The sequence below is a fragment of the Procambarus clarkii genome, chromosome 46 (genome assembly GCF_040958095.1).
Source record: "Procambarus clarkii isolate CNS0578487 chromosome 46, FALCON_Pclarkii_2.0, whole genome shotgun sequence".
Lineage (NCBI taxonomy): Eukaryota > Metazoa > Arthropoda > Malacostraca > Decapoda > Cambaridae > Procambarus > Procambarus clarkii.
In genome coordinates, this window is record NC_091195.1 from 20,314,702 (window position 1) to 20,326,785 (window position 12,084).

At 48.0% G+C, this 12,084-nt stretch overlaps 1 protein-coding gene across 1 annotated transcript in view; it reads left to right on the top strand.

Annotated features, from left to right (window-relative positions):
- LOC123770464 (serine/threonine-protein kinase N) overlaps positions 1 to 12,084 on the top strand; it is a 312,702-nt gene that overhangs the window by 3,830 nt on the left and 296,788 nt on the right. The window contains exon 2 of the mRNA XM_069301810.1: positions 11,255 to 11,373. Coding sequence (XP_069157911.1) covers positions 11,255 to 11,373 — 119 coding nt within the window. The remainder of the gene's footprint in view (positions 1 to 11,254; positions 11,374 to 12,084) is intronic.

Below are 12,084 nucleotides of genomic sequence, written 5' to 3' on the forward strand. Positions count from 1 at the left end.
ACTGTATGGTGGTAGACAGCGAGACAGTGTTGGCACTGTATGGTGGTAGACAGAGTGACAGTGTTGGCACTGTATGGTGGTAGACAGCGAGACAGTGTTGGCACTGTATGGTGGTAGACAGCGAGACAGTGTTGGCACTGTATGGTGGTAGACAGTGTGACAGTGTTGGCACTGTATGGTGGTAGACAGTGACAGTGTTGGCACTGTATGGTAGACAGAGTGACAGTGTTGGCACTGTATGGTAGACAGTGACAGTGTTGGCACTGTATGGTGGTAGAGTGACAGTGTTGGCACTGTATGGTGGTAGACAGCGAGACAGTGTTGGCACTGTATGGTGGTAGACAGTGACAGTGTTATCACTGTATGGTGGTAGACAGAGTGACAGTGTTGGCACTGTATGGTGGTAGACAGAGTGACAGTGTTGGCTCTGTATGGTGGTAGACAGTGACAGTGTTGGCACTGAATGGTGGTAGACAGCGAGACAGTGTTGGCACTGTATGGTGGTAGACAGCGAGACAGTGTTGGCACTGTATGGTGGTAGACAGCGAGACAGTGTTGGCACTGTATGGTGGTAGACAGCGAGACAGTGTTATCACTGTATGGTGGTAGACAGAGTGACAGTGTTGGCACTGTATGGTGGTAGACAGCGAGACAGTGTTGGCACTGTATGGTGGTAGACAGCGAGACAGTGTTGGCACTGTATGGTGGTAGACAGAGTGACAGTGTTATCACTGTATGGTGGTAGACAGCGAGACAGTGTTGGCACTGTATGGTGGTAGACAGAGTGACAGTGTTATCACTGTATGGTGGTAGACAGCGAGACAGTGTTGGCACTGTATGGTGGTAGACAGTGACAGTGTTATCACTGTATGGTGGTAGACAGTGACAGTGTTATCACTGTATGGTGGTAGACAGTGACAGCGTTATCACTGTATGGTGGTAGACAGCGAGACAGTGTTGGCACTGTATGGTGGTAGACAGTGACAGCGTTATCACTGTATGGTGGTAGACAGTGACAGTGTTATCACTGTATGGTGGTAGACAGAGTGACAGTGTTGGCACTGTATGGTGGTAGACAGTGACAGTGTTGGCTCTGTATGGTGGTAGACAGTGACAGTGTTGGCACTGTATGGTGGTAGACAGTGACAGCGTTATCACTGTATGGTGGTAGACAGTGACAGTGTTATCACTGTATGGTGGTAGACAGAGTGACAGTGTTGGCACTGTATGGTGGTAGACAGAGTGACAGTGTTGGCTCTGTATGGTGGTAGACAGTGACAGTGTTGGCACTGAATGGTGGTAGACAGCGAGACAGTGTTGGCACTGTATGGTGGTAGACAGTGACAGTGTTGGCACTGTATGGTGGTAGACAGTGACAGCGTTATCACTGTATGGTGGTAGACAGTGACAGTGTTATCACTGTATGGTGGTAGACAGAGTGACAGTGTTGGCACTGTATGGTGGTAGACAGAGTGACAGTGTTGGCTCTGTATGGTGGTAGACAGTGACAGTGTTGGCACTGAATGGTGGTAGACAGCGAGACAGTGTTGGCACTGTATGGTGGTAGACAGCGAGACAGTGTTATCACTGTATGGTGGTAGACAGTGACAGTGTTATCACTGTATGGTGGTAGACAGAGTGACAGTGTTGGCACTGTATGGTGGTAGACAGTGACAGTGTTATCACTGTATGGTGGTAGACAGAGTGACAGTGTTGGCACTGTATGGTGGTAGACAGTGACAGTGTTGGCACTGTATGGTGGTAGACAGTGACAGTGTTATCACTGTATGGTGGTAGACAGCGAGACAGTGTTATCACTGTATGGTGGTAGACAGCGAGACAGTGTTGGCACTGTATGGTGGTAGACAGAGTGACAGTGTTGGCACTGTATGGTGGTAGACAGCGAGACAGTGTTGGCACTGTATGGTGGTAGACAGAGTGACAGTGTTGGCACTGTATGGTGGTAGACAGTGACAGTGTTATCACTGTATGGTGGTAGACAGTGACAGTGTTATCACTGTATGGTGGTAGACAGTGACAGTGTTATCACTGTATGGTGGTAGACAGCGAGACAGTGTTATCACTGTATGGTGGTAGACAGTGACAGTGTTATCACTGTATGGTGGTAGACAGTGACAGTGTTATCACTGTATGGTGGTAGACAGTGACAGTGTTATCACTGTATGAGTGTATTCACCGCCTCGAGGAAAAGCAGCACTATTTACCAAGATTTTTTTTTAGCAAGAGGAGAAGAAGGGCTAAAACTGACCAGACTCGACCCCCAACCCGGTCAAATGCTAGAGAGGACACATTATTATTATTAACATCTTTATTGAGAGGACACAAGCAACTGTGGCCTCCTTACCAGAGCCTCAGATATTAGCACCAAGTAAGGCATCCAGCACTTCCACTAACACCGGCCTCGTAGCCTGGTGGATAGCGCGCAGGACTCGTAATTCTGTGGCGCGGGTTCGATTCCCGCACGAGGCAGAAACAAATGGGCAAAGTTTCTTTCACCCTGAATGCCCCTGTTACCTAGCAGTAAAATAGGTACCTGGGTGTTAGTCAGCTGTCACGGGCTGCTTCCTGGGGGTGGAGGCCTGGTCTAGGACCGGGCCGCGGGGACACTAAAGCCCCGAAATCATCTCAAGATAACCTCAAGATAACATCATTTATATTCGCCAACATTCAGGGTATCAAAACACGCTAATGTGACAAAGTTCATTTTATAGCTGGCCTCCTTCATGAGGCAAATGTTTGCAGCCATTACAGAAATCCACACTAAGGACTACCATGATGGTGAAATATGGATCTCAGAGTACAGTCTTTTCAGATGTGACAGGAAACACAGGCTACAGGGTTATCTTGAGGTTATCTTGAGATGATTTCGGGGCTTTAGTGTCCCCGCGGCCCGGTCCTCGACCAGGCCTCCACCCCCAGGAAGCAGCCCGTGACAGCTGACTAACACCCAGGTACCTATTTACTGCTAGGTAACAGGGGCATTCAGGGTGAAAGAAACTTTGCCCATTTGTTTCTGCCTCGTGCGGGAATCGAACCCGCGCCACAGAATTACGAGTCCTGCGCGCTATCCACCAGGCTACGAGGCTAGGAGGGTGGGGTCAGCCTCTACATCAAGGACACACTCATCTGTACTGAGCTGCTAAACACCTCAAACAATATGGTGGAAGTGCTGATAATCAAAATAGAGATCTTAAATGTAGTTATTGTCCTTGGGCCAGATTCACGAAGCAGTTACGCAAGCACTTACGAACCAGGGGCCAGATTCACGAAGCAGTTACGCAAGCACTTACGAACGTGTACATCTTTCCTCAATCTTTGACGGCTTTGGTTACATTTATTAAACAGTTTACAAGCAGGAAAACTTGCCAATCAACTGTTGTTATTGTTATAAACAGCCTCCTGGTGCTTCGGAGTTCATTAACTGTTTAATAATTGGATACAAAGCCGACAAAGATTGAGAAAAGATGTACAGGTTCGTAAGTGCTTGCGTAAGTGCTTTCGTGAATCTGGCCCCTTGTATATAAGTCACCGGAGGCAAAACAGCAGCAGTTTAAAGACCAATTAATGAAAATAGAACACTACTTGGAAAGCCTCACAAATCCAGCCCCAAACATCATTCTATTTGGGGACTTCAACCTACGGCACCTGAAATGGAAGAGTATAGCAGATATAGTTCCATTAGGGAGAATACCGGGAAGTAGCCTAAATAAACAGTCACATGCAAATGAGCAGCCGCGTCAAACAGCCTGGTTGACCAGTCCAGCAACCAGGAGGTCTGGTCGAGGACCGGGCCGCGGGGGACGCTAAGCCCCGGAATCATAGCGAACGTAGGCACTGTCTGGGTGTAGTCACGGTCTGTGCCTACACCCAGACAATCGGAAACATTTCAGACTCTTTCGTTCGGAAACAACATTTCAGACTCTTTCGCTCGGAAACAACATTTCAGACTCTTTCGCTCGGAAACCGTCACTTAGGTTGTCAATCCTCAGAGTGTTCTTGGAGTCACTGAAAGCCTGTTTACCAGATCACACACTAGAAGGTGAAGGGACGACGACGTTTCGGTCCATCCTGGACCATTCTCAAGTCGATTGGGTCGATCACAATCGACTTGAGAATGGTCCAGGACGGACCCAAACGTCGTCGTCCCTTCACCTTCTAGTGTGTGGTCTGGTCAACATACTTTAGCCACGTTATTGTGACTCCTCGCCTGCACTGAAACCCTGTTCTGTATCTTCAGTATTTTCCTCGTCTCTTTGTCGTTATTAGTGAATGTTTTTGGGTTCTAAGGATTCCATAGACAGGTTTGGTCTCTCTCTCTCTCTCCTGGATTGTATGTTTCTTGTAGTTTTAGTTTAGTCAGTTTCTTGACAAAGAATTCCCTGTCGTTGTGTGTGTGTGTGTGTGTGTGTGTGTGTGTGTGTGTGTCTGTGTCTGTGTCTGTGTCTGTGTGTGTGTGTGTGTGTGTGTGTGTGTGTGTGTGTGTGTGTGTGTGTGTGTGTGTGTGTGTGTGTGCGTGTGTGTGCGTGTGCGTGCGCGCGTCTGTGTGTGTGAAGCGTATTGGGTAGGGTGTAGTTGGGTGGTGTGGGTGTAGGTCAGTACTGTGGGTGGGTTGGGTGTAGGTGTGTGGTGTGGGTGTAGGTGTGTGGTGTGGGTGTGGGTGTGTGGTGTGGGTGTAAGTGTGTGATGTGGGTGTAGGTCAGTACTGTGGGTGAAGGTTGGATGTAGTTCTGATGAAGTGTGTGGGTGGTTGGGAGGAAATTGTGTGGGGATGACACTGGCATCATGTGTGGGAGGCAGGCGTGGGCACTGCCATATTGCAGTGCCTGTGTAAATTATATGCCAGACGGTGTGCTGGCATGAGTGTGTGTACCCGTGTGTGCTGGCATGTGTGTGTACCCGTGTGGGGCTTACCTATCAGTACTTACCCATCAGTGACCCCGGGGGAGCGAGGTCTGGCTCTCTATGCCGCGCCTACTGACCTTCTTGTATCTCTTGGGTTATAATTGAATTATTCTGACGTTCCAACCGGGCTGTGGTGGGTATGTGGGCCTGCGGGCCGCTCCAAGCAACAGCCTGGTGGACCAAACTCTCACAAGTCAAGCCTGGCCTCGGGCCGGGCTTGGGCAGTAGAACAACTCCCAGAACCCCATCAACCAGGTATATGTGGGCCTGCGGGCCGCTCCAAGCAACAGCCTGGTGGACCAAACTCTCACAAGTCAAGCCTGGCCTCGGGCCGGGCTTGGGCAGTAGAACAACTCCCAGAACCCCATCAACCAGGTATATGTGGGCCTGCGGGCCGCTCCAAGCAACAGCCTGGTGGACCAAACTCCCAGAACCCCATCAACCAGGTATCCATGTCTGTCGAATTTTGCCTTAAAGTTGTGGATGGAGGAGGCTTCCACAACTTCGTATTGTGCATTCCACTTGTTGACCACCTGTACCGGGTACGACCATTTCCTTACATTTATTCAACTCATTTCCATCTTCTACCCAAGTGTTCTCATCCTACTTTCTATCAGTTTAAGGAGGCTATCTTTGCAGAGAGAGAGAGCGGCAAACGCCCAGCAGAGAGAGAGCGGCAAACGCCCAGCAGAGAGAGAGAGCGGCAAAGATAGTCCTCATTGTCTATTCCTCTCAGCATCTTTTATGTTGTGATCATGCCCCCCCACTTTCTTCTCTCCTCCAGAGGCCGTGAGGTCCAGTTCCCTCAAGCAACCATTTGTTTCCCCACTCCCGAAGTTTGTCAACATTCCCCCCCCCCCCCTCTTAACATTCTGCAGGTTTCCTCTATTTTGACTAGGCACCTTTGCGTCGTCTTCAAAGAATTACGAACTTGCTCCTTCGGGTAGGTTGGTCATTGACATTAATTTGGAAGGATAAGGGACCCAGAACCAAGCCTCGCGGAACTCCACTTGGAAGGATAAGGGACCCAGAACCAAGCCTCGCGGAACTCCACTTGGAAGGATAAGGGACCCAGAACCAAGCCTCGCGGAACTCCACTTGGAAGAACAAGGGACCCAGAACCAAGCCTCGCGGAACTCCACTTGGAAGAACAAGGGACCCAGAACCAAGCCTCGCGGAACTCCACTTGGAAGAACAAGGGACCCAGAACCAAGCCTCGCGGAACTCCACTTGGAAGGATAAGGGACCCAGAACCAAGCCTCGCGCAACTCCACTTGGAAGGATAAGGGACCCAGAACCAAGCCTCGCGGAACTCCACTTGGAAGAACAAGGGACCCAGAACCAAGCCTCGCGGAACTCCACTTGGAAGAACAAGGGACCCAGAACCAAGCCTCGCGGAACTCCACTTGGAAGGATAAGGGACCCAGAACCAAGCCTCGCGGAACTCCACTTGGAAGGATAAGGGACCCAGAACCAAGCCTCGCGGAACTCCACTTGGAAGGATAAGGGACCCAGAACCAAGCCTCGCGGAACTCCACTTGGAAGGATAAGGGACCCAGAACCAAGCCTCGCGGAACTCCACTTGGAAGAACAAGGGACCCAGAACCAAGCCTCGCGGAACTCAACTTGGAAGGATAAGGGACCCAGAACCAAGCCTCGCGGAACTCCACTTGGAAGAACAAGGGACCCAGAACCAAGCCTCGCGGAACTCCACTTGGAAGAACAAGGGACCCAGAACCAAGCCTCGCGGAACTCCACTTGGAAGAACAAGGGACCCAGAACCAAGCCTCGCGGAACTCCACTTGGAAGAACAAGGGACCCAGAACCAAGCCTCGCGGAACTCCACTTGGAAGAACAAGGGACCCAGAACCAAGCCTCGCGGAACTCCACTTGGAAGAACAAGGAACCCAGAACCAAGCCTCGCGGAACTCCACTTGGAATAACAACGGACCCAGAACCAAGCCTCGCGGAACTCCACTTGGAAGAACAAGGGACCCAGAACCAAGCCTCGCGGAACTCCACTTGGAAGAACAAGGGACCCAGAACCAAGCCTCGCGGAACTCCACTTGGACACCCAACACGCGCCGCTGAAAAAAAGAAGTGTCGACCCTATTTGTTACATTCCTCCTGAGGGAGCTGAGGTGGTGACAGTGGGAGCGAGGTGGTGACAATGGGAGCGAGGTGGGGACATAGTATACTGGTGTAAGAGAGCAAGTGGGAGGAGTGTGTGTGTGTGTGGGGGGGGGGGAGGGGGGAAGGCAGGATATCCTCCTGTGACATGCCAGACTAACTTGCGTGGCTCCTTGACGGGTCAACACACTTGATGCCTATTATAGGTGTGTGTGTATGTGTATTCACCTAGTTGTGCTTGCTGGGGTTGAGCTTTGCTCTTTCGACCCGCCTCTCAACTGTCAATCAACTGTTACTAACTATTGCACTAATTTTTTTCTTCACACACACACACACACACACACACACACACACACACACACACACACACACACACACACACACAGACAGACAGACAGACAGACAGGAGCCAGAGAAAGAAAAAGACTTGGGAGTTGATATCACGCCAGACCTGTCTCCTGCAGCCCATATCAAGAGGATAACATCAGCGGCATATGCCAGGCTGGCCAACATACGAACGGCATTCAGAAATTTGTGTAAAGAATCATTCAGAACTTTGTATACCACCTATGTCAGGCCAATTCTGGAGTATGCAGCCCCAGCATGGTGTCCATATCTAGTCAAGGATAAGACTAAACTGGAAAAGGTTCAAAGATTTGCTACCAGACTAGTACCCGAGCTGAGAGGTATGAACTACGAGGAGAGACTGTGGGAATTGAACCTCACTTCGATGGAAGACAGAAGAGTTAGGGGGGACATGATCACTACATTCAAGATTCTCAAGGGAATTGATAGGGTAATAAAGACAGGCTATTTAACACAAGGGGAACACGCACAAGGGGACACAGGTGGAAACTGAGCGCCCAAATGAGCCACAGAGATATTAGAAAGAACTTTTTTAGTGTCAGAGTGGTTGACAAATGGAATGCATTAGGAAGTGATGTGGTGGAGGCTGACTCCATACACAGTTTCAAGTGTAGATATGATAGACCCCAATAGGCTCAGGAATCTGTACACCTGTTGATTGACGGTAGAGAGGTGGGACCAAAGAGCCAGAGCTCAACCCCCGCAAACACATCTAGGTGAGTACAACTAGGCGAGTACACACACGGACGGACGGACGGAGGGAGGGAGGGGGGGGGGGAAGCAGCCCGTAACAGCTGTCTAACTCCCAGGTACCGATTTACTGCTAGGTAACAGGGGCATCAGGGTGAAAGAAATTCTGCCCATTTTTGTTTCTCGCCGGCACCGGGAATCGAACCCGGGCCACAGGATTACATGTCCAGCGTGCTCACACAGCCACCGGCACCCCGTGTGTGTAATTACCTAAGTGTAGTTACAGGATGAGAGCTACGCTCGTGGTGTCCCGTCTTCCCAGGACTCTTTGTCATAATATAATGCTTTGAAACTACTGAAAGGTTTGGCCTCCACCACCTTCTTACTTAGCTTGTTCGAACTGTCTTTCTTGAGGTTATCTTGAGATGATTTCGGGGCTTAGTGTCTCCGTGACCCGGTCCTCGACCAGGCCTCCTTTTTGTTACACCCCCCCCCCCTCCCAGAAAGCAGCCCGTGGCAGCTGTCTACTCCCAGGTACCTATGTATTGCTAGGTGAACAGGAGCATCAGGGTGAAAGAAACTATGCCCATTTGTTTCTGCCTCCGCCGGGGATCGAACTCAGAACCTTAGGACTACCAATCCGAAGCACTGCTTACTAAGCTGTCAGACCCCTCTACCCCAAACTTCTAACCACTAACCACCACTTCTAACAGTGCTTCTACCCCACTGGATAAGAAATTTTTCTAATATTTTTTGGCACCTTTGTTTTCTTAGCTTGTATCTGTGGCCTCTTGTTCATGAAGTTGCTGGTTTCAGGAATTCCTCTTTGTCAATTTGATCTATTCCTATTAGTACAGTATTTTGTAAGTGGTGATCATTTCACCTCTCATCTCTCTTCTAGTGTGTGTCTTTGTATTTTCAATTTGCATCTGCAGGGTTGAGCTGTTAGCTCCTTGAACCCACCTTTCCAATTGTCGCTTGTCTTATATACCGACTCACAACCTATTTTATCTATCACATCGACTATGTATTACACATACACAAATAGCCAGGATGCAATCCGTAACAGTTGTCTAACATCTAGTAACCTATTTACTGCAAGGTGAACGGAGGCATCAGGTGAAAGGAAACGTGACCAAATGTTTGTTGCTGAAATGCATCTGCCCGTTGTGAGCCAAGAACCGAGATCACTGGACCCTGCTTGCTTATTAATGCCACCCTCTTGTGCTGTGCCTACTTGTCTTGTTGTTTACCTGGAGCATACCTGGAGAGGGTCTCGGGAGTTCTTCTACCCCCCGATCCCGGCCTGAGGTCAAGCTCGACTTGTGATACTTGGTACAACAGGCTGTTGCTCTGAGCGGTCCACTGGCTCACATATTCACTATACAGTAGCTTTGTTGGTCCGGCACTTCTTGCAAGAATTTGCCTAAATGTTTCTTGAAGACTTCCACCTTTGTACTGGCAATACAGTATATCTAATGTTTGCTGGGAGGGTGTTGAACAGCTTTGAACCTCTGATGTTCAGACAGTGCTCTGCGATTGTGCCTATGGCACCTCTACTACTCACTGATTTTATTCTGCATTTTCTTCTGTATCTTTCACTCAAAAAGTTATTCTACTGTGCATATTTGGGACTTTGCCCTCCAGCACCTTCAGTGTACAGTATATATTATTTTGTACTCTCAAACAAATAAGTGTCAAATGCCCAACAGAGAGAGTGGCAAATGCCCAACAGAGAGAGTGGCAAATGCCCAACAAAAAGAGAGCGGCAAGTACTCAGCAGAGAGAGAGTGGCAAACTCCCAGCAGAGAGAGAGCGGCAAACGCCCAGCAGAGAGAGAGCGGCAAACGCCCAGCAGAGAGAGAGCGGCAAACGCCCAGCAGAGAGAGAGCGGCAAACGCCCAGCAGAGAGAGAGCGGCAAACGCCCAGCAGAGAGAGAGCGGCAAACGCCCAGCAGAGAGAGAGCGGCAAACGCCCAGCAGAGAGAGAGCGGCAAACGCCCAGCAGAGAGAGAGCGGCAAACGCCCAGCAGAGAGAGAGCGGCAAACGCCCAGCAGAGGGAGAGCGGCAAACGCCCAGCAAAGAGAGAACGGCAAACGCCCAGCAGAGAGAGAGCGGCAAACGCCCAGCAGAGAGCGAGCGAGCGTTACAAAGAACCCCTCGTATTGTATTTGTGTCCAAAAACTGTCTAGAAGTGTTAAGGGTTTTCATAAATTTGTTACATGGTGAATACCATATACAGTACTGTATTGTATCTGCATTAGGAAGTTTGGTAATATCTTGGCTAATACAGTGCTGTATTTTAGAAAAATGATCGATATTGTAGTTGTTTAATTGATTTTCTATTATTATTCTTTTGAATATTAATGCAGCATTGTAGTACAGTACTGCATTTTTAATGTATGCAACATATTTTGCATGCATAATGTGTAATTGATTGTTTGAATACAATACTGTACTGTATATTGTATCAGACATTGTTTATGATGTACTGTATCTCTGCTTTTCTTGCTCATTCATTGTCTCACGTCGGTTCTTAGTGTTCGTGCAAACCTCGTATACTATATTCTTAAATATTGAAGCCAGGCAATGGAATCTTGGCCTTCATCCCGGAACTCCTCAGGCGCGCGCACACTCTTCCGACTGGACCACGATGGTCATGTTGGTATTACGTGCGTCTGGGAAGGTCAGGGACATGGGCTTGATTCCATCATACAATTTCAGTGTTTATTTGTGGACTCTTCACATTCTTATGATTTCATTGTGCTAATGTACCATTCTTAAATGTTTTGTGTTGTCTTAATGATTTCTCTCTCCTTGATTAATGTTCAGATGTAAATACTAAATTTACTTATTCAGGTCTGTATCATAGAGTGAGGAATGCAGGGAAAGGTAACTTTACACATTTGTGTATAGATATACTTTGTGATCTTAGAGTGAAAATAAAATAATTTATTTTGTATTTTTGTTGACATATGGGTAGCACATTTTTCCTCCCGGTATTTGTGTTTGTAAATTGTTTTAAATGTAATGGTTCGTGTCCATATGTGGTATATAGTCATTTTGTATTCTGTGTGTATCTATCCCTTTTTATATATTTTAGTACGGCATTTCTTGTACTAATATATCATGTATATTTTTCAGATCCTCCGCAATCGCCAATGGCGACTGACACTCAAGAGAAATCCATGGAGCCTTTATCTCTCTCCTCATTCGACCAGAGACTAGTATCCCTTGAAAAACAACTTGAAATAGAATTAAAGGTAAGGGTTTTAGTCTGATGTTGGGGTCTACAAGTCTAAAGATAGGGTTGGTATATACAGTACACCCTTGATTCAGCGAACTATATGGGACCAACCTGAATTCGTTGCAGCGAGGAATTCATTGCAACTGGAGCATTTCTGGGATGGGGTTGCCATACCCTATGGGCTAATTTCACTTGGTGAAATTTTAACTTCAACCTATAATTGATAACTAACAAATAAACATACCTACACAAAAATTTAACCACATCTAGCTTATTTCTCATTGCCTCAGAACTCATTTTCAAAAGGAACCAGGGCCATACCTGAATGAAAATCATGCCAACTCGAAGTGAAAACATACCATATATTTGGTTTTAAATATCCAAGATCGCTTCTCAAAGGCTCCAACAGGTTCTTGTAAGTCGAATCCATCTACTAAAATAGTAAAAAACACAATTGGAGCCATATTAAAAAGAGTTACCATTCATACCCTAATAATTCCCATGCTCTGTTGTTTGATTTCACTGAGCATAATTTTAATTTCAACCTGTCATATATATGGGAGCCGGTCGGCCGAGCGGACAGCACGCTGAACTTGTGATCCTGTGGTCCTGGGTTCGATCACAGGCACCGGCGAGAAACAATGGGCAGTGTTTCTTTCACCCTATGCCCCTGTTACCTAGCAGTAAAATAGGTACCTGGGTGTTAGTCAGCTGTCACAGGCTGCTT